We start from the raw sequence: 19,158 nt of genomic DNA, 5'->3' as shown, positions 1-19,158 counted from the left end.
AAATTTTTATTCGCAACTTTACACAAATTTGGTTTTGGAAACTCTTTCATAAACTGGATAAGAATATTATACAATTCCCCAACGGCTCGTATCAGAACAAATGACCAGACATCCTCCAGCTTCTGTCTCCTGAGGGGCACCAGACAGGGATGCCCACTCTCCCCCTCACTTTTTGCAATTTTTATCGAACCTCTAGCAGCAGCATTTAGACAGGCTACAACAATTAAGGGCATAAAATGTAAGAACATAGAACATAAAATCAGTCTCTATGCGGATGATGTGTTGCTTTTTCTGCAAAACACACAAACCAACCTCTCCGAGGTAATTACTTTAATAAACTGGTTTTCAAGAGTTTCAGATTATTCAATTAACTGGCCAAAATCTACAGTTCTCCCCATTAACTGCTCCTTCCATAATTCTTCCTCTGCCCCACTGCAATCCGGAAATATTAAATATTTAGGTATTAATGTTTCTCCTAAGCTTTCAGATTTAACTAAATTAAACCACATCCCACTTCTAAAGAAAGTAGAAGGCGATCTGACTAGATGGAAATCTTTACCCATATCACTCATGGGAAGGGTCGCCACTATAAAAATGATGATCTTGCCAAAAATAAATTACTTATTTTTGATGATCCCTAACAAACCATCACAAGATTGGTTCAGATCTCTGGATTCATATATTTCCAAATTCCTTTGGAAAGATAAACCCCCGCGTATTAGCTTAAAAACGCTACAAAGAACCAAGGATAGAGGAGGATTAGATCTGCCTAATTTTCACCAATACTTCTTAGCCAACAGGCTTCAGTTCATCTCAGAATGGTTAAAACATACCTTCTTAGTTGAGCCCTGGCTAGATGTTGAACAGGCACTATGCAAGGATCTAGAGATTTCAGACCTACCATTTATTAGCTCAAACATCAAAAGACATGAATGCTTTAAAAGTATCAACATCAGCTTTTCTCTAACAGCATGGTGGGAGTTTCTAAAAATAACGGAGTCTTCATTAATCCCATGCAAACGTACACCTATCTGGAATAACCCTGACATATTACAAAACAATAATATGATTAATTTCCCAGAATGGAGTTGTAAAGGAATTAAATACTTAGAACATATATTAGAGGGAACAGAATTTATTCCATTTGACAGACTAGTTGAACAATATGGGATCAACAAGACAAGGTTTTTAGAATATCAACAAATTAAATCCATAGTAAAAAAGAAATTTAACCTCAGTCAAGTTGAATTACAAACACCACTAAGTGCGGCACATTTTCTTACTCTTAAATCCCCCAAATTATTATCTAAAATATACAGAACATTTTCTAAATTAGATGAATCAATATCCCTTCCTACTGCAAAGTGGGAAGCAGATTTATCAGTCAACCTAGACCAAAACTTCTGGTCTCAGATTTGCTTAAAAACTTTTAAATTAATTAAAAATCCCAGTCTGCAATTAATACAATACAAAATACTTCATAGAGTGCACTATACAGGTCATCGGATGTTCAAGATGGGCTTTACATCTTCCAACAACTGCTCACACTGTCAAGGCAATACACCAGACAATTACATCCACGCTCTTTGGTTCTGTCCACCAGTGCAAAAGTTTTGGCGCGAGATATGTGAAGACTTATCAAAATGTCTGAAATGTAACATTCCAACCTCCCCCTTAGTGTGTTTGTTGGGCAGCTTAGATAATGTCACTTCAGAAAAGAATATAGCCCATATGATCTTCACTGCCCTATGCATAGCCAAGAAAACAGTCCTCATGAACTGGAAAAATAAAAATAATCTTAATTCTAACCAATATAGAAATTATCTATTAGATTACATTAGTCTTGACACAGCCTCTGCCACCACATTAGATCAATTGCTCTGGGCCCCTTTTATCAGCTCCATCACCTAGTGGGGGTGGGGGGTCATAGTTTGGTCCCGCCTTCACTGTTGTGATTGGTGAGGGGGTAGGGACAGGCTTAGGGCGTCGGGGGGTTCCCCGGAGGCATCTTCCTTGGGGGGCTCAACCCGGGGTAGCGGTCACGTCCGGTTGAGGGCTCTGTTGGCTCTCAGGTGACTGTTTCCTCGCGGCTGCGTGCAGCGGGGCTAGGGGAGGGTCTGTGCTGATGGACGTGGGTTACTGACCTGGCAACCTGGCTGCCCCTGGGTGGGTCCGGGATGGGCGTGAGGTTCTGGGGGCGCTCCGTCTCTGGGCTGGGGCCCGGGCCGGGCCTCGGGGGCTCGGGTCCTGGTTGGTGTGTTGCCGGGGTTGTGGGCGGGTGGGTGCATGGGGGCCCGGCCCTGGAGCAGGGTGCCGCCGGTGCATCGAGCCGCCTGGGGGGCTCTTCAACTGGTGGGGGGGATGGTCACATCTTGCAGGAGCTTTCTTCTCTCAGGAACTCTCTGCAGGAGGGGGAGATACAGGAGAGGTGGAGGAAGATCTCAGCCTGGGCGTTTACCGTCTTATGTAGTCTGGAAGATGTGTGGTTGGTGGGGTGGGTGCAGTTTTCTCTGTGGTGGGGTTGGGTGGACTGTCCAGGGCTCTGTGGAGCCGGGGGGCGCTACTGCACTGGGCCCCGGTCTGATGGGCCTGGGCCCCCCTTCCCTGGCGGGTCGCGGAGGGTGGGAGTGCCTACTGGGGTCAGCGGGGGAGCTGGCCGCAGGGAGGGGTTACCTGCCCCTCCCTTCCTTCCCTCCCCATCTCCAGCTGCCTCCCTCTTCCCGCTCCTCCACAACCACCCACACATGCAGGGCCTTGGAGTGGGGGTATGTCACCAGGGTGCAGAGGAGGCTACCCCCCCCCCCCCCCCCTGTCCCCTTCTGGCTGCCTCTGCCTCAATTTTATCCCACAACTTAGACATTCACATTATTCACACTCTCATTACACATACATATAGGATCTTGGGGGTGGGCACAATCACGGAGTCCAAATCACCATCAGGGTGTATACCTCACCCCTGACGTCGTTGCCCACCTCTCAATTTTAAATACACTTAGTCATTGAGGGTTAGCAGGAGGGACTATGCGCTTACCTGCTGCTCCTTGGCAGGTAGCTCCATGCCCTCCTGGGTTTTAATTGCACCTTAGAACACATATGCATCAACACTACAATGAGCGGGTGGAGGGAGGTTTGGAGTCTTCTCCCACCCCCATTCTCTGCGGCCTGCTGGAGCGGGAGGGCTAGTAGGAGGAGTTGGCCGTCCGACTGCGGTCTGGGGTGTGGGGCCTCCCTGCTGCTGCGGAGTCGGGGTGGTCTGCCTCTCCCCACCGCAGGGAAAAGGGTAACACCACCTGGGTCTGGGTGCAATTCCCCCCTCCAGGGGCAAGGGTACCTAGACCCGGTTTGTAGAGTACGCTTGGGGAGTGTGATTGTGTGTACAGCGTCTCTTTATGTCTGTCTCCACGTTGGTTGAGTGTGGAGTGAGTGCATATGAGAGCATGAGGGTGGGAATGGATGTTTGTGTCTGTGTGTGCCTGTATGTCTGTGTCTATATGTCAGGTTGGGTATCAGACGCCACCTCTCTGGGGACACCTCAGGCCCTCCAAGGTTTGGAGGCCTATCTCCACCCACCACCACTTCCCCTGCCGGTGGCGGACTCCCTCAGGTGTCGGTGTGTTGGTGGTTCTTTGTGTCTGGGGGTGGGCGTCCGGGTACACACCGGCTCACTCCTTGGCGGCCGCTTGTCGGGGCCTGGGGCCTGGGGCTCGCTCGGGCCCCTTTGGAGGTGGGGTGCCCCCGGCCTCTCGGCCTAGGGCTCGGTCACTCAGGCGCAGCTGGGGGCCGGCGGAGCTCACGGGCGCATCACTGCAACTCCCCCTGACTTCTGCTCCGCGAGCCCTCATCTGGGACTCTCCTCAGCTCTTACTGGGACAGTGGCGCGGCTGCCCCTCTGTTGGTCTTCCATGGTCTCTTGTGTTCTGGGGGCCTCTGGATGTCTGGAGTTTTGATCTCCTCCATACCCGCTTCACACCCTGGAGGACGGGGCTGTGGCCCCCCCACACTCCCTAGCAGATCATTACATGGAGAAACCTTTGGAATGCAAGCATGCTGATCCACACAGGTATGCACACATGGGTATTCACAGACGCGGACTAAAGCTTTCTTGGCTGCTGCCTCAAAGCACACTGTGCGCTGTCTATCTTGCGTGCTGCACAATATCGTTTATTACTTAGTAAATACTGATATCTATGACTAGCTAGTTTATTGTGATGGTGCTTTGTTTTCTCTATTATTATGTTGCTCTTTGTTGTTTGCTGTCTACTCTGTTTGTTTTTGTTTGTTTGTTTGTTTGTTTTTTTTTCTCCATACAGGTGACCCAGGAGTTTTTTTTTTTTTTCTCTCTCTTCCCCCCCCTTCTCACCGTCTCTTCTCCCCTTTGGTTTTCTTTCTTTCTCTCCCCCTCTCTCTCTCATTCATTCCCCCTGTCCTATTTATTAAAAAAAAAAAAAGAAAAAAAAAATGACAAAGGATGAACTGAAGCTCTGCCATCACGTAATGTCGCATACTGCTGTTTCTGATGTCATTTAGAAAAAAAAGAAAAAAAAAAAAAAAAAATTTTTAGTTAACTATCTTCAAACATACCTGTTCACGTCATGTTAATTATTCATGTGGTCTCTTAATGAAATTGCACATTTTTCCTTAAAATAATTCTATAGAATTATTTTAAGGAAAAATGTGCAGATTTCTCTTTATAAAGAGAAATCTGCACATTTTAAAGTAATGAGAGTGAAACGCTGCATGAATGAGTTTAAGGACAGACTGTTCAGTCATGTATAGAAACCTGAACAGGCCTGCAGCCCCACCAGCACTTGCTGGTCTATTTTAAACTCGTTTTTGACAGTGAACATGCTGTTGATCCCCACTCACCAAAACAAAATGGCACAGAACACGAGAGAACTGGCAGCAAACAAAAACTTGACACAAACAGCCCAGCCTGTGTTGTAGTTTTGGCAAGGAAAACTGACGTAATCTCATTTTAATACTTCTAATCTTGGTTCTTTGGACAACACTGGTATGGTAACTGTTTTTCTGCATGTGCTTAGCAAATATAATGCTTGCTATTTCTGCTTCTCTGAACCGTGTGTGCGTGTCTGTGGGCTGTTTATGTGTAGCTCACGCACACAGAGTGTGGTTATCAGCTGCAGGGGTGGAACCACAGGTCAACATGTAGTAGAACGTAATCTACAAACAGGTCAATGCTATTTAGCTTTATGAAGTATATTAAATGTTGCATTAGTTAAGGCAGACTCTTTAACATGATTGGTGTACATGTCAACGTAATTTATAAAAACAAAAGAAAGATGTGCTCATTTGAACCGCTGTTCACACTTAAAAGCATGATCAGAGTTCACACTGCTCATGTGTTCATAATATAATGGCCATTGTGACTGGCATGAGTTAGCTCACTCATGCGAAGCACTCCCGGCTGAGCTAATGAATACACTTGGTACTCATTAGCTCAACGCGAATAAACAAAAAGTGGAACTAAATATGCTCCGTGCATGGATCAGACCCACGGAGGAAAAGTGCATAGTCATTCAGTCTCACGTGGGAGAAAACTTTCCATGCAGTACCTACTGACAACAGCGAAGCTGCGATAGTGAAGAGCAGGTAGATGCAGTTGAAACTGCATACAAGTGTGCATAGACCAAACTTTCACAGATGTTCACTCATTTTGTTTATTGATTTATTTAATTGTAATTACTGATGCATTTTCCACAACTCCCCTCTCTTCAAAACAAGAGTCCATGGATGCTGAGGTGCTGCACTCTGCTCAAGCAGAGCATGGCTCACTTTTGTTAAGGCAGCTAGAGAGGATGAGAACAACTAAGGAGCTCACTGACGTGGTGCTGCTAGCTGAAGGGATCCCCTTCCATTGCCACAAGGTGGTGCTGTCTGCATTCAGTCCTTACTTCCAGGTAAAATAGTCAGGAACAATAAACCGTATGCTTGAAGGAAAATGAAGAACACTATTTAAATTATTTGCAATGCAATTATTTTTATTTTCCTGTAAAATACCTGAAGATATGCAATACTCAAAAGCACTACATAAAATTACTTCCATATTACTTATTATTCTAAACATAATACTAAAATCTACTTACAGTATAATTATTTCTTTGTTTCCGGTCATTTCAAATAAAATACATTGGAAATCATGTTGTATTGCAGGGGAATTAAGCCGTTCGTTGCAGGCCATATTATAAAGTGTTACCATATTTTTTATTATTTTTTTCTGAACTACTCCAAGCAAATGCATTAATGAGACGCAAGGCTGTAGTTGTATCATTTCTTACTGTTCTGGTGAATCATTGTGTCCAGGCCATGTTTACATGTGGTCTGAAGGAGACGCATGGAGGAGAAATACCACTCAGAGACACTTCTGCACAAAGCTTAAGGCTGCTGCTGGACTACATGTACTGTGGCGAGCTCCCACTAACAAACAACAACATCCAGGGAGTGGCCGTTGCTGCCTTTCTGCTACATGTAGACGGAGGCTTCAGGTGCGGTGAAACTGACAGAGGGGTAATTGGTAAAGGTGTCACCTGCTAAAGTGCAAGTTTTATGCTTAAGAAGTACTCTCCTTGTTTTTACTGAGGTAAGGTTGTGCCAGAGTCACATGGAGGCCTGTATGGACCCGTCAAACTGTGTTGGTCTGTACCACTGGGCCAGGAACTTGGGAGCAACTAGCCTCGCTGACTGTGCCTTGCGATATCTTTGTCAACACTTTTCACAGGTAGGGTTTAAGTATTACCAATGTGAAAGAATCCCTCAGTCATAGTCTTTAAAAATGTTCATGAACCTACGATTAATGAAGTTAGGCCTGCCCTAAATTATCAGAAGAATCAAAGTTCAGTGAAGCTTTTGAACACTGAGGAAATCTCTGAATATCTTTTGTTCATTTTGCAATGTTATTCTTATTTTATATTCATTACTTACAGTATACTGTCTTTCTTTATCTTTGTTTAACTAGGTTTGTGAAGAAGAAGAAGTGCTAGAGCTGAATGCTCAAAGTCTTGGGGAACTGCTTGGCTTAGATGACCTTAACGTATCACAGGAGGAGGTTGTTTTGGAGCTGGTGCTGCGCTGGGTGGAAAAGTACAGGGGTGACTCAGAAAGGGAAGCCCAGGCTGTGGAGTTGCTCAGGCATGTCCGACTGGAGCTTGTGGATCCTGGATTTCTTTGTAAAGCAAGGAGGAGAAACCCGGTATGAAGAGATTGGAATGAGGTCCAAATATAATAAGGAGCAAGACTCCCTATTTATATTTGTCCTGAGATAAGTATATAGATATATCATTCTTATACTTATGATTCTCTCAGGTGCTTCTGCGGGATACTGAGTGCTTTGGGATGGGTCTCTGCGAGGCCGCAGCTCCTCCTCGCCGAGCTCTTCGCTATGGCATGGAGACAACAGATTTGCTCCTTTGTTTGGGTGGTGTGAATAAGGAGGGCGTCCCTGCGCGGCGTGGAGGACTTGCTGACCTCAGTTTTTGCTTTGACCCCCATGCTAGGAAGACTTACTACATCCCCTCTCCCCTGAGGGGCTGCAGCATAGTGGGACAGATCACAGCAGGCGCAGTGAGCCGAGAAAACATCATAGTGGTGGCCGTAGAAGCAGAAGACCAACATCGAACGAAGGGGGTTGATATCTACAGGTTTTAATCCCTTTGCATATCAGAAATCTTTTTATCAATAGGCACCACACTGAATTAACAAATGAACTACTTGTTTATCTTCCAGGTATGACAGTTCAGAGGAGAACAGCTGGGGGAAGTTGTGCTCAGCAGCTTACAGGGACATGTATGCTTTAGGGCTCATAGGAGATGCTCTCTATTTAATCGGTGGTCAGATGAAAGTGCGTAATCACTACGTCATCACAGACAGCATGGAGCGATGGTCGCTGAAGAGAGGAGGCAGCTGGCTCAGCTTTGCTCCTCTGCCTCTTCCATTAGCCAGTCACTTTGTTGTGACACTGAAGGAGCATCTTTATGTGCTGGGGGGGTGGACACCACAGGTACCCAGACTCACCATCTTAACCGTTTAAAGCCTGAGCCATGAAATAATTGCCCCAAAAATTCATCTTTTTAAACTGAGTATTTATGGAACCTTCTTACAAAATAAAAGAAAAAATGTATTTGTATATGTGAGTTTGAATTTTTATCATACTTGTTGTGTCTGGCCTTTTTTTTTTTACATGGTATTAGTTTAAAATGTAATGTAAAATTTATTTAGGTTTTTCACGGGGAAAAAAATCATACTGAAGTTGTGGAAGTCTCAAAAATTTACAAAAACTTGCCATATAAAATCCACAAACTGGTTGTTTTTCCCCTGAACATTAACATCAGTATTGTACTTTTATTTAAAATCATTTTCGTTTTTTAAAAACAATTCCACACGATAGAGATGGTGAAATAGTTACTGAAATATTTCTGCTTCTCATTTGTCCAATATGTCCCCATGTCCTCATCTTTTTCTTCATCTCTCTGCCTAAATCTCTCATCCTGCCATTCAGGATCACCCTGACGACGAGCCTGACAAGCTCAGCAATCGTGTGTTTCAGTTTGACCCCGGCAAAGACAGATGGACAGAGTGTGCCAGCATGAAGTACTCCAGGTACCGCTGTGGGTCAGCTGTACTCAATGGAGAGATCTATGTATTAGGTCAGTCTACCAAAACACATAACTGTATCTATGTTAATATTGTGAAATTTCTGCACTGGAGCAAGAGTAGATGCGTTTGTTTCCAGGTGGTATAGGATGCGATGGAGAGGACCGTGGGCAATCGCGTCGTTGCCTGAGCTCCGTGGAGATCTACAACCCAGATACAGACACCTGGAGACCAGGACCAACTGTCCCCACATCCCTACTTTCCCTTCGAACGAACGCCTCCAACGTAGGAGTAGTGGATGGAAAGCTCTATCTCTGTGGATACTACAAGGGGGCTGGTCAGTTACTGAATGCCTGTCAAATAATTTTTAAAAGCACTTTTGCATGCGCTCAAATAATTTTTCTCTAATGGCTGCAGGCCGTCATGAGATCATCACCAAGGAACTTTTGGAATTGGACCCTGCAGACAATGTGTGGACAGTTGTGGAAAGACGAGCAGCCATGCACGACAGCTACGACGTCTGTCTGGTGGCTAATCTTAATCCTCGAGATCTCTTCACACCCTAATCCAGCTCCTGCTGGGCCAGTGTGTGTGGAAAGTAAGCGTCTATACGCTAAACCCGGAAAGTCTCATTCAAAAAAGCTTTATTCACTCTTGGTATTTGGAAAAAAGAATAACCAGATTAATTTTCACTATAATTAACTAACAACTTATTTTTTTGCTATATGAGTATCCAAAGTCAAACTTTAGATAATGCAGTTTTATGTTATATATCAATGGGACATTAGCTGTAATTAAATATATATTGTGTTGTATGATATGTTCAGTCAAAAGTCTGTTTGTTACATGTCTTGTCCAAGCAATAAATTTTACCTGTAAATGTAAGAATAAAAGAAAAATCAACATTCTGTTCTGTGTAATTTCTATATGTGGTATAAACTGTTAAACTGCACGTGTTAGTTTAAGGTCACAAAATCTTGCCTATACAAAAGTCCCTTCCACCACTTTAACTCTTCTTTCAGTAAAAAGAAGGATGGCAAGAAAAAAAAGCTAATTTTATATTTAACAAGCTATTTATTTTGCTCTTCCATCAAACTACAGAAACCACAGAAGCCTCACACTGACTGCTACTTGTTTTTTGTTGTTGTTTTTTTCTGTGTGTTGTCAAACATTACTTGGACTGAAAGGATGTCAGCAGAAGAACTTGGTGACCTCTTAGTGAGAAAACATTTTAAATATATTTTCCTCTCCTTTTTTTTGGATAACTGCATGTTGAAATGATATAATAATAAAATGAAATAATAAAGTGACGTGAAAAAGATGGAGGATTCAGGTGTGTGTTAACGCAATGCCACAATCTTACCAGGAATGGACGTCCAAGTAGATTTGACCCAAGGTCAGACTGTGCAATGCTCATTAACTACAAAAATCCCAAAAGACTCTCCATGCTTCAATCAACATGGTAGAACAATGAACACCAATGAACACATCTGTATACCAAAGTATTCTTGGGTCAGATCTGAAGACAGTGGGTCATAAAATCGGAAATTCCCAAGCATTCACACAATACCTGGTCTTTCATGCACTTTTTTAAACGAATAATAGTGATATAGTCAGTCTAAAAAAACTCTACATTGCCCTTAAAAAAACATTTCAATTCATTAAGATGAATGCAGATTTCACTGTAGTATTTGATACAGCAATCGTGACTTGAGATAACCTAGCGCATACTTCCAGAGTTCTTTGAAATTGCCATTTTGTGAGACCTTGATGATGATAGATGATGCCGATAGTCTGGGAGGCTAAATTTAATGTTTTAGACAACAAGTGTCCTCGCGCAAGGATACAAGAGCAGGTGTGGGCTGGTGGGAGGTGCGCTTGCAAGCATGAGAAACGAATCTCACATTCTCAGGACAGTCATTCAACTTCGCCGCTCAGGGTGAATAAACATGCTAGTAGAAAGGTGGTGGCTGATTTTGGCCTTGGGTGAGTATTTTTAAAATCATCTGCCAATCTGCTGTGTTGTTTGTTCCTTTTTCTGTGTCTGATTTTGATTAATGATGGCTGCTAATAGTTACAGGTTGTGTTGCTTGTGTTGTAAAAGGACTGTTGACTAGGCTAATTTAGACTCCTATGTTATTAATCACCGTTGTCATCTTACATTATACGTCCGACTTTCTTTTTATTCTTTTTTTTTATTCCCAGAATGTATTATGTGCATCTACAGCAAGCCCTTACAGCAGAAGAGAAGGTGTTTTTTTCAAATAACAGAAAGTACAAAGCATAACTACAGGCAGAATAAGAAATACACTGCTGCGGGCAGTGTGAGCGGGTCAGTGCAAGTTTGTGAGACCACGGACTGTTGCGTGGGCTACTACCGGATCATTAACGGCACACCAAAAGCTGACATTCTTGGTAAGAAGCCCGTATGTCTGGGCAAGTACGTGGAGTGTATAGTGGGTGATTGAAAACAACAACAACAACAACAACAACAACACATTTTTAGCACATTAGCAAAAAAAAATCTAATGATTGATAAGCTAGTTTAAAGAAAGCTCCCGCGCCAATTGTAACAGCTGAAATGTGCCACGTGCTGTGAAGTATAATGAAGTATGTAATATTGTTTGTCGTGCTCCTGATTTTTCGATTGCAGCTTGTGACAGAATTGAAAAGTCATGCCCAGATGAAACCTGCAAGGCACAAACACGCATCAACAATCAATTCTTGACGTGCATGTGCAACACAGACCTCTGCAATGGCAACATTACTTGGGGAAAAGAACAGACTTCACACCCCTACTCTTATTTTTCAGGTATGGTATTAATAAGGTTATATAACCGTGAATTACTAAATAAATGTATAATTTAAGAATAATATATCATAATACAATTAGAAGCATTTAAAAAGCCTAAAACACTTCATGTCCTTCCCGAGGCAACCCCAAAGGAATTTGTGCCCCTCGGGGAATCAAACCAAAGATCTTTTTCTTGTTAGGCTCTTGTTATGCTGAATATATATTCAGGTGGTTGACAAATTTAAGGAAAAATCAACATTAAGTGTAACATTACCAGACACCCAACACTTGGCATTGATTTGTCAGTATCTGGAACAGTTAGCCATCACCATGCCAGCAAAATGGCTCACACACCATTACAAAGATCTCTAGCTCAAATTGTTGTGTTTTTCCTTGAATTCTTCACCCATTCGCATGTGCGATAGATATGATCATTCATTCAGAATTCAACTGGCACCTAATCCTTTTTTCTCCCCTTTTTAGTCGTCTTCATGAAAAAGGCTGTGAAACCTCTGGTTGGGATTTTGCTCTTTATGTGTTTCTGGATCGTTGCTGCTCAATGGAGAAGTTGCCTAAAAAAGAAAAGTAAAGTTCTTTTTTCTTCAAAAACATTATTTAGGATTTAAATACCACTTGAGTAATTCAGTTTGACCTGACTGACTCCACTGCAAAAAAAGAAAAGAAAAGAAAAGAAAAGAAAAAATAGTGAATCTTCTTTTACACCTTCAAAGTTATGCTTTACCCTCAGATTTCTCAGAGAAGTCCAGCATGCAGGGCAAAAACACTCAAATTCAGTTTGCTATTTTCCTAAAAATAACAATGTCACTTTTAATGCTTTTTTTTTTTTTAATGCTATAATTTAATTAATTATTCATTTTGGCAGTCTTAATTCCTAGGGTCAGGACTGCCAAAATGAAATAATAAAATTATCATGAAATAATTAAATGTGTCAATAATTAATTAAAATGTGAAATAAATAATTAATAATTAATTAAATATGTCCAAATATGTATTTAATTAATTAATTACATATATATATATTTGATTAATTATTGACACATTTAATTAATTATTTCATGATGTATTTATTTATTATTTAACGGTCTATTTAATTAATTCATTTTGGCAGTCCTGGCATTCCATACTTGTTGAGTCGTTCTCTGGGATGTGTAACTTGCGTGAATTTCATTAAGGGATAACATCGCATGTGATAAAAGTTGACAACAAGCTGGCCAGCTCAGAGGTTGAAGACTGTTTTGTTTAAGGTCCATTTTCTGCCTTCAGTTTTACATTTTTAGTGTTTAATATTTGCATTGCATGTTCACATCAATCAACTGTGATGAGATATTAGGTTTACCCGTCTATTTTTAGTATTAATATGGTAATAATGTGTCCATTTGTCTTTTTTAATTCCACAGAAGAATAAAGCTATTGTTTCTACATTTTCTCAACTTAAATTGAGTTCCCATGATGTCTTGGCCTTGAAATGCCTTCATTCTATGTGCTACGCTGACCTTGGTTTTTATCTGTGTTACGGTACTCCCTCTGCTACTCTTCAGTCACATTTCCATGCTCTCAGTAACTAATCAGGAAGCTTTCAAATGAATGGTGGCTTTATTGTACTACCAGATTACTTTCTATGAGTGGCAACTAAATCACTTCTTTACTATAATATTTCAGAGAAGAATCTACAGTCCCCCAGTCATTACCACATCCGACCCTCCTGTTCCTGCCAAATGACAAAAACCTCTGAGATCGACATCAGTCAGATCGAGCTACAGCAGGTATGCTCTGCTATGAAACAGGTTAATTCCACAGTAGGTAGTGTGCAAATTATCAGCAAGAAATGCATACAGGTTCTGATTCTTTACTTGTTTATGTCCTGCAGATTGTGGGCCGAGGGCATTTTGCAACTGTTTTTCAAGGGACATACCAGGGCTCTGTGGTGGCTGTCAAATTTTTACCTGCAGCCTATGAACATAATTTTAACACAGAAAAGGAGATTTATGAGCTACTGCTGTCAAAGCATACTAGCATTGTGAACTTTCTCGGTACTGGGAGGAAACCAGATGACAAAAGCTGGTTCATCGTGCTGCAGTTTGCTGAATATGTGAGTGAAAACCTTTGCACGAAGACAACAGCTGCTCAAGGAAAAAACTGCATGGAACAGACCAGAGAAATATTTGTAAATAATACTAAGAGTCTGTTACAAGTGACAAATAGAATATATAGGTAAAAGAAAAATATTTATTCAAATTATCTAAAGTAACGTGAGTAAATGTTAAAGAAAAATTAATAAATGAACAGGCGCTAAAAATGTCAAATTATATGCCAGGTTAAGCCACTGTGTTTAAAAATATTTATTAAACCAGCTATTCTACCCACATCTCTTATTTAATCACAATGACTTCAGCTCCTTTTTGATCCCATCGGAGACTGAAGGAAACATGTCGCATTATGTGACTCATTCATCATTAAAACCATTTCTGATCAGATGTCTAGTCCGAGACAGAATTATCGTAGAGTAAGGCTAATAAAATTATTGCAAACACTAAGTGGAAACGATTGTAAAGATTTTAAGATGGGTATACTGAACAAAACCATTAATAAAGGTTTAATGGGTCAGGGGTCAGGATTGCTGCCTCACAGCAGGGAAGCTTCCTAGTTTGAACTTAGTCTTTCTGTGTGGAGCTCTCACATTCTCATAGTCAGAAGACATTCATGTCATATTAAGCTGTTATTCTAACCTGGACATAGATCGGATAATCCGGTACTGTATGGTTAAACCTTGTAGGACTTCAGTTGATCAGTAAGAGTAGAACAGCTCTACATAAAGTTTAAAACTAATGCTAATGTGTGAAACATAATTGCTTTTCTATATTTATGGTTGAATAGTTTATGTTCGATGGCTCTAAGTCTATAGCGCTTTATGTATTTGAAACCACTGTATGCTTCAAGTACGAATGACTATTATCCCTTTGATTTCAGGGATCTCTTCATTCCTTTTTGTCAAAACAAACCACGAGCTGGATGTTCTCACTGAACCTGTGCCAGTCGCTATCACAGGGACTTTCCTATCTCCACTCTGACCTTCTCAGCCATGGTACTGGCCAGAATAATATTGCAACAAATGCATGTGTGCATGGGTTGTCTGTTTGATGTGGGAAGCATAGAATGCATGTTTTTAAACTATTATCATCAAGAATAAAGATGAGTTGTTTTTATCCAAACAATGGATCTACTGCAGTGATTCATCTAATGTGGCCACAAATCTTAAATAATGATAAGCTGTTTATGTGAGGCTGTCTTGGTATGTGAGAGTAAGCTACAGGAACAAAATATTGTTTATTGGATTTTTCATACAGATTTGCACAAACCTCCTGTGGCCCACAGAGACCTCAGCAGCTCCAACGTGCTGGTGAAGGCGGATGGTACCTGTGCCCTGTGTGATTTTGGATGCTCCACCATTCTGCGTTCTTGTTCAGAGCCTTACCGCAGGCACAACCAGAATAAAAACACAAAGGTGAGACACAGGTACTACTGTTTATCCACTCAAATCCTCTTATTTAAATAACAAAACAAAAAAACTTGAAGACCTAGACTTGCTGCTGTTTTTTGAAGTAATTAAAATTTCACACTAGAATTACATGAAATCAAAACATCCAATATTACTTATTTCTAATAGATACATTTGTATTTTTGTAGTGTATTCAACTGGGCACGCTGCACTACATGGCTCCTGAGATCCTGGAAGGCTTTGTGAACCTGAACGAAAGCATGTTTCTCATGCAGGGTGACGTTTATGCTTTGGGTCTGCTGCTGTGGGAGATCTGGATGTGCTGCTATGATTTATTTGAAGGTTAGTCATTATGAGTAGATGATATGATGTTATGATGTTCAAAAATAAGTCCAAGGCTCTTTAGAGTAGTACAGAAGGCCAAGGTAAAGTTATTCAGAGTACCTAAACGGCTTGGCAAACTGTAAAAAGGTTGCTGTATATTGTGTAGCTGTAAAGTGCAGCTTTATTTGACTAGAAATTATCTTTTTTTTTTTTTTACATGTAAGGTACGTACTACAAGAAAAAGCTTTTGTGTTTCTGTTCATGGAGTGAAACTGTGGAACAGTTTGAATATGGAATTAAAGCAACGTCCAAACAGAAAACAGTTGAAAAAGAGTTATAAAAATATGATCTTCTTGAACTATAAAGAAAGGGAAAATATTGATAATAAGTGAATGTCTCTATTTAAAAAATTTCATGATGTGATATTATAGTATATAGTATATATTATTTCAGAAATCTGTTCACTATTTTTATTACAAATTATATCAGTAAGGAAGCTGACTAAATATTAACTGATAACTTATGGCAAAGGGGTGGGATTAAATAAGTGTGTACTTCTTCCCACTCCCTTTCAACATGTAAATGAATCAGAACGGTAGCAATATTGAAATGTATTGACTTTTGTATAGTATTTTCTCTCTCTCACTCTTATTTTCTTTACAAAGTGTACCTGTATATTGTTTACACGTTTGAAATAAATTAACAAACAAACAATAATGGTGCAGCAGTGCAAATGATAAATGTCATGTCATACACCTGCAGTGTTTCTGATGTGTTTGGAGTCAAATATGATACTTTTAATGTAGTCTGAATTTAGAAACAAAAAACTGCAGGTCATTCAGTTTTCTCTGCTTTAAGGCGAGCCTATTATTGTAATGGGTTGTCATTATCAACAGTACAATTTCAGGCTGTTGCTAGAGTGTCCAGCTTTCATTCCTCTCAGAAAATATCAATTACCACACTGGCTTTTCAGTGGGTGTGTCACTGAAAGGGGAAAACTGATCTGAATCAGAAACTGGTGAATAGTGCGCTCCAGCCGGCCTGGTTTCCCAGTTGCTTGAAATCTGATAGTTAATGCATTGGTTTCTGGGCTGACAAGTCATATTTTCAATTCACTAAGCCTAGAAAAAACTAATAGCACTGCTTCCACCTGCAGGCGGAGCTGCACCACAGCATCTTTTGCCATATGAACTAGAGCTGGGAAGCAATGTAACACTGGAGAGCCTCATGCTGTACGTGTCCTATATGGACAAAAGACCCTGTATACCTGAACACTGGGAACTGCTACCACAGGTATTCTTGCATAGGGGCTTTGTGGTACCACTTACACCTGTGGTGTCTGTAATGTGTGGACTAAATGTTTATTGTTCTCAGGGAGCTGCGCTGAGGGAGCTCCTGGAGGATTGCTGGGACAGTGATTCAGAAGCCCGACTGACAGCTCACAGTGTTGTGGAAAGAATAACCTCTCTTCAGTCTTCTTACTCTCTGTGACTTCTTTTTCTGTTGTCTTTTCAGGTAGACATGATTTTGTACTGCTTTCCTTCAGAAACCTTTTTCTGCATCAGCTGCCATAATGATCTCTTATCTGGCAGTTCTGATATAAAGTGAACTCTGATAGCATTACTCAGCAGGCTCATAGGCATTTCTGTCCCAGTTTACTCAGAGCTATACTGACAAGGAGACTGAATTTCATCTCATTAATAGTACCACTGACGCCTTACTTCAGCAGGAACTGGTTTCACTGTTTCTTTTAAAGCCCACAGGATTTGTGTTCGTGCTAATGGAAAGCCCCGTGGTATATATTACAAAAGAGAACCGACCAAAGTAGCAGCCATGCAAGTTCAAAACATCTCAGAAATGCAACAAATATCACCCAAAAAGCAAATGTTTCATACGCATAAACTCAATTTAAATTGAACCTCTCCCTAAACGGTCACTCCTAAAAAAACGAAAAAGAAAAAAGATAAGATCAGAGTGTTTCCTTTGTTTCTTACTAAATATTCCATGATCAACTGTAAGTGGGATTATTGGAAAGTGCAAGTATTTATTTCAGTTTTAAATTTCAAGCTAAATCTAATTTTTAGGTCTTCAAACAAAGAAACATGAAATTCATGTTTTATTGACATTTATTCTTCATTAACTTCAGTATCTCAATGATTGAGTGCTGTTTACTAAGTTACTGTTACTGTTGAAGTTACTAAGTAACTGTTGAATCCCAGGAGACTCCCCCAGTGCATATATCTTACACTGTGTAACTTAGCTGCCTTTAAATTAATGTGCATAATGTTACCTTTTTAATCCCATTTATCACTTATGAAAGAGAGGATAGCAACAGGGACAAACTCCAAGCGTACACCGTTTGACTGCTGTGGCTGGGCTTTGAAGGTGATGCAGAATACCAAATATAATATTCATTTAAAAATGTGTAATCAAGGAAACTTATGAATTAGAGAATTTTCATTTATCAAATTAATTATAAAGATTATTTTAAAACTGACCACTAGATGTCACTGTTCACTCACATCTATTTGTTTGCAGTGGAAACAATGGATTGTGATCTCATCACAAATCTATTCTCAACACTACAACAAGGAAAAAAGCCAGCATGTTCAACATGTGGCCACATTCTTCTGGCTTACACTTGAAATATATTTATTTAAGCATTTCGTTGTTTAAACTTTTGCATTCAACTGAAATGTTGTTTTCATGCAAAAATGTCACTGATGTTTCAGAGATGCATGCTCATGCCTCAGCAGCATGTCTTTTGATCTCCAACCTTCAACCACAAGTTTAAAACTGTTTCTTTGGCATTGCCTTATTGTATGCTGCATGCACTGAATTCCAGTATGTAACTGTCATTACAAATGTTGCTGTGATTAAGTCAAAAGTTTGCACAAAGCTCCAAAAATATGACTTTATATGTCATCAAATTTTAACAACAGTAGAGAAACAAATGAGAAAGAAGTATTTGAACCAGTATAATATGCTTGTGGTGGGTAACCCAACGAAGGAGTCAGTCGAGGATGAATAAGTTTAACAATTTCCAAAAATCCACAAAGAACAGTAAACCTCATTTTAACCCTTGTCCTACTTTTAAGCCCACTTTCTGTTAGTGTTCTTTTGATGTTACCAACCACAAAAGCCAGAGACGTCATGTACTGCAGTCTAATGGTCTTGCAGATATTCTGGGTGATTTAGTCATGCACGGAAACATCTACTAGAGAGCTCACAGTTATGCTGGTGTCCTGCCTGATGCGGTTTCATTAGAACTAACAAAAGCGTTTCTTTTAATAAAGCAGCAGAGCCACTGTGGTATTTTAAAATGCTATATCTTCAGTTTCAAACACATTGCTTTCCTCAAAATATCTTGTAGCTGTGAACTCCTCGTCCAGCATATGATAAAGCTCAGTCCTTTCAGCTGAAACTGCTACTGACACTAATGATTATTTGGAATAACTTGTAGTTTCCACTTTTTTAAACTCACCTTGTATCACATAAGCTGGAGTGGGACCTGCTGCTGCTGCTTCACTCTCTCTGGCTGCGTTTTAAATTAAGGGCCACACATTACCTGGTGTTAAGTTCTGCTAGGGAAATTTGGCAGATATAGTGCAGATACTGGTTTAACAACTGCTGACAGCTAAACCATCCTTAACTTGTTAGTTGTACTCTGCACACAACACAGCCACAGAGCATGTATCTCTCACTGTCCTTTGCTTCTGCTGTCTTATTTCATGACGTTTAACCGAGGTTACTTTATCTATAACAGTTTTTTTTGTTTCTTTGTTTTACTGTTTAAAATGTACGTTTTAAATAAAAGAATAAAATCCCTTTTCTTTGACTGCAAAGTCTCTGCCAACTTCCTCAGAGTCTTCGAAGCTCGCCGCATGGCACAGCACCACCACAAATGTCTGATTGA

General features: G+C 40.6%; 2 protein-coding genes across 3 annotated transcripts; both read left to right on the top strand.

The window, feature by feature from the left end:
- Positions 1-4,850: 4,850 nt before the first annotated feature.
- Positions 4,851-9,515, top strand: LOC146683867 (kelch repeat and BTB domain-containing protein 12-like). Of its 2 annotated transcripts, XM_085444361.1 has the most exons (10): positions 4,851-5,011; positions 5,743-5,918; positions 6,322-6,503; positions 6,604-6,736; positions 6,974-7,207; positions 7,321-7,655; positions 7,741-8,014; positions 8,513-8,660; positions 8,747-8,944; positions 9,025-9,515. In XM_085444361.1, exons 2-10 carry the CDS (start codon positions 5,748-5,750, stop codon positions 9,171-9,173), a joined length of 1,824 nt encoding a protein of 607 aa, XP_085300487.1. In that variant the 5' UTR covers positions 4,851-5,011; positions 5,743-5,747; the 3' UTR covers positions 9,174-9,515. The 2 variants fall into 2 exon arrangements, with proteins under 2 accessions (XP_085300487.1, XP_085300488.1); XM_085444362.1 differs by having other exon boundaries at positions 4,851-5,918.
- Positions 9,516-10,529: 1,014 nt separating this feature from the next.
- Positions 10,530-19,080, top strand: LOC146683866 (bone morphogenetic protein receptor type-2-like). Its single transcript, XM_085443705.1, has 11 exons — positions 10,530-10,593; positions 10,813-11,022; positions 11,261-11,419; positions 11,885-11,986; positions 13,082-13,185; positions 13,290-13,511; positions 14,390-14,504; positions 14,767-14,924; positions 15,107-15,260; positions 16,399-16,535; positions 16,617-19,080. The coding sequence occupies exons 1-11, from the start codon at positions 10,557-10,559 to the stop codon at positions 16,731-16,733; spliced, it is 1,515 nt and encodes a 504-aa protein (XP_085299831.1). The 5' UTR covers positions 10,530-10,556; the 3' UTR covers positions 16,734-19,080.
- The last annotated feature ends 78 nt before the right edge of the window (positions 19,081-19,158 follow it).

Source organism: Copadichromis virginalis, linkage group LG20, assembly GCF_057382275.1.
Source record: "Copadichromis virginalis isolate Kocher_CV1m ecotype Utaka linkage group LG20, C_Virginalis_male_GT1.1, whole genome shotgun sequence".
Lineage (NCBI taxonomy): Eukaryota > Metazoa > Chordata > Actinopteri > Cichliformes > Cichlidae > Copadichromis > Copadichromis virginalis.
Note: the sequence above shows the minus strand (reverse complement) of the source record. Positions and strands in the feature narration are given on the sequence as shown.

Coding starts and splice junctions, on each gene's coding strand:
- LOC146683867 (XM_085444361.1), top strand. CDS start 5,748: ATGGATGCTGAGGTGCTGCACTCTGCTCAAGCAGAGCATGGCTCACTT. Junction 6,737..6,973: donor TTTGTCAACACTTTTCACAG/GTAGGGTTTAAG, acceptor TTGTTTAACTAG/GTTTGTGAAGAAGAAGAAGT. Junction 8,945..9,024: donor TGGATACTACAAGGGGGCTG/GTCAGTTACTGA, acceptor TAATGGCTGCAG/GCCGTCATGAGATCATCACC.
- LOC146683866 (XM_085443705.1), top strand. CDS start 10,557: ATGCTAGTAGAAAGGTGGTGGCTGATTTTGGCCTTGG. Junction 11,023..11,260: donor ACCAAAAGCTGACATTCTTG/GTAAGAAGCCCG, acceptor TTTCGATTGCAG/CTTGTGACAGAATTGAAAAG. Junction 13,512..14,389: donor TGCTGCAGTTTGCTGAATAT/GTGAGTGAAAAC, acceptor CTTTGATTTCAG/GGATCTCTTCATTCCTTTTT.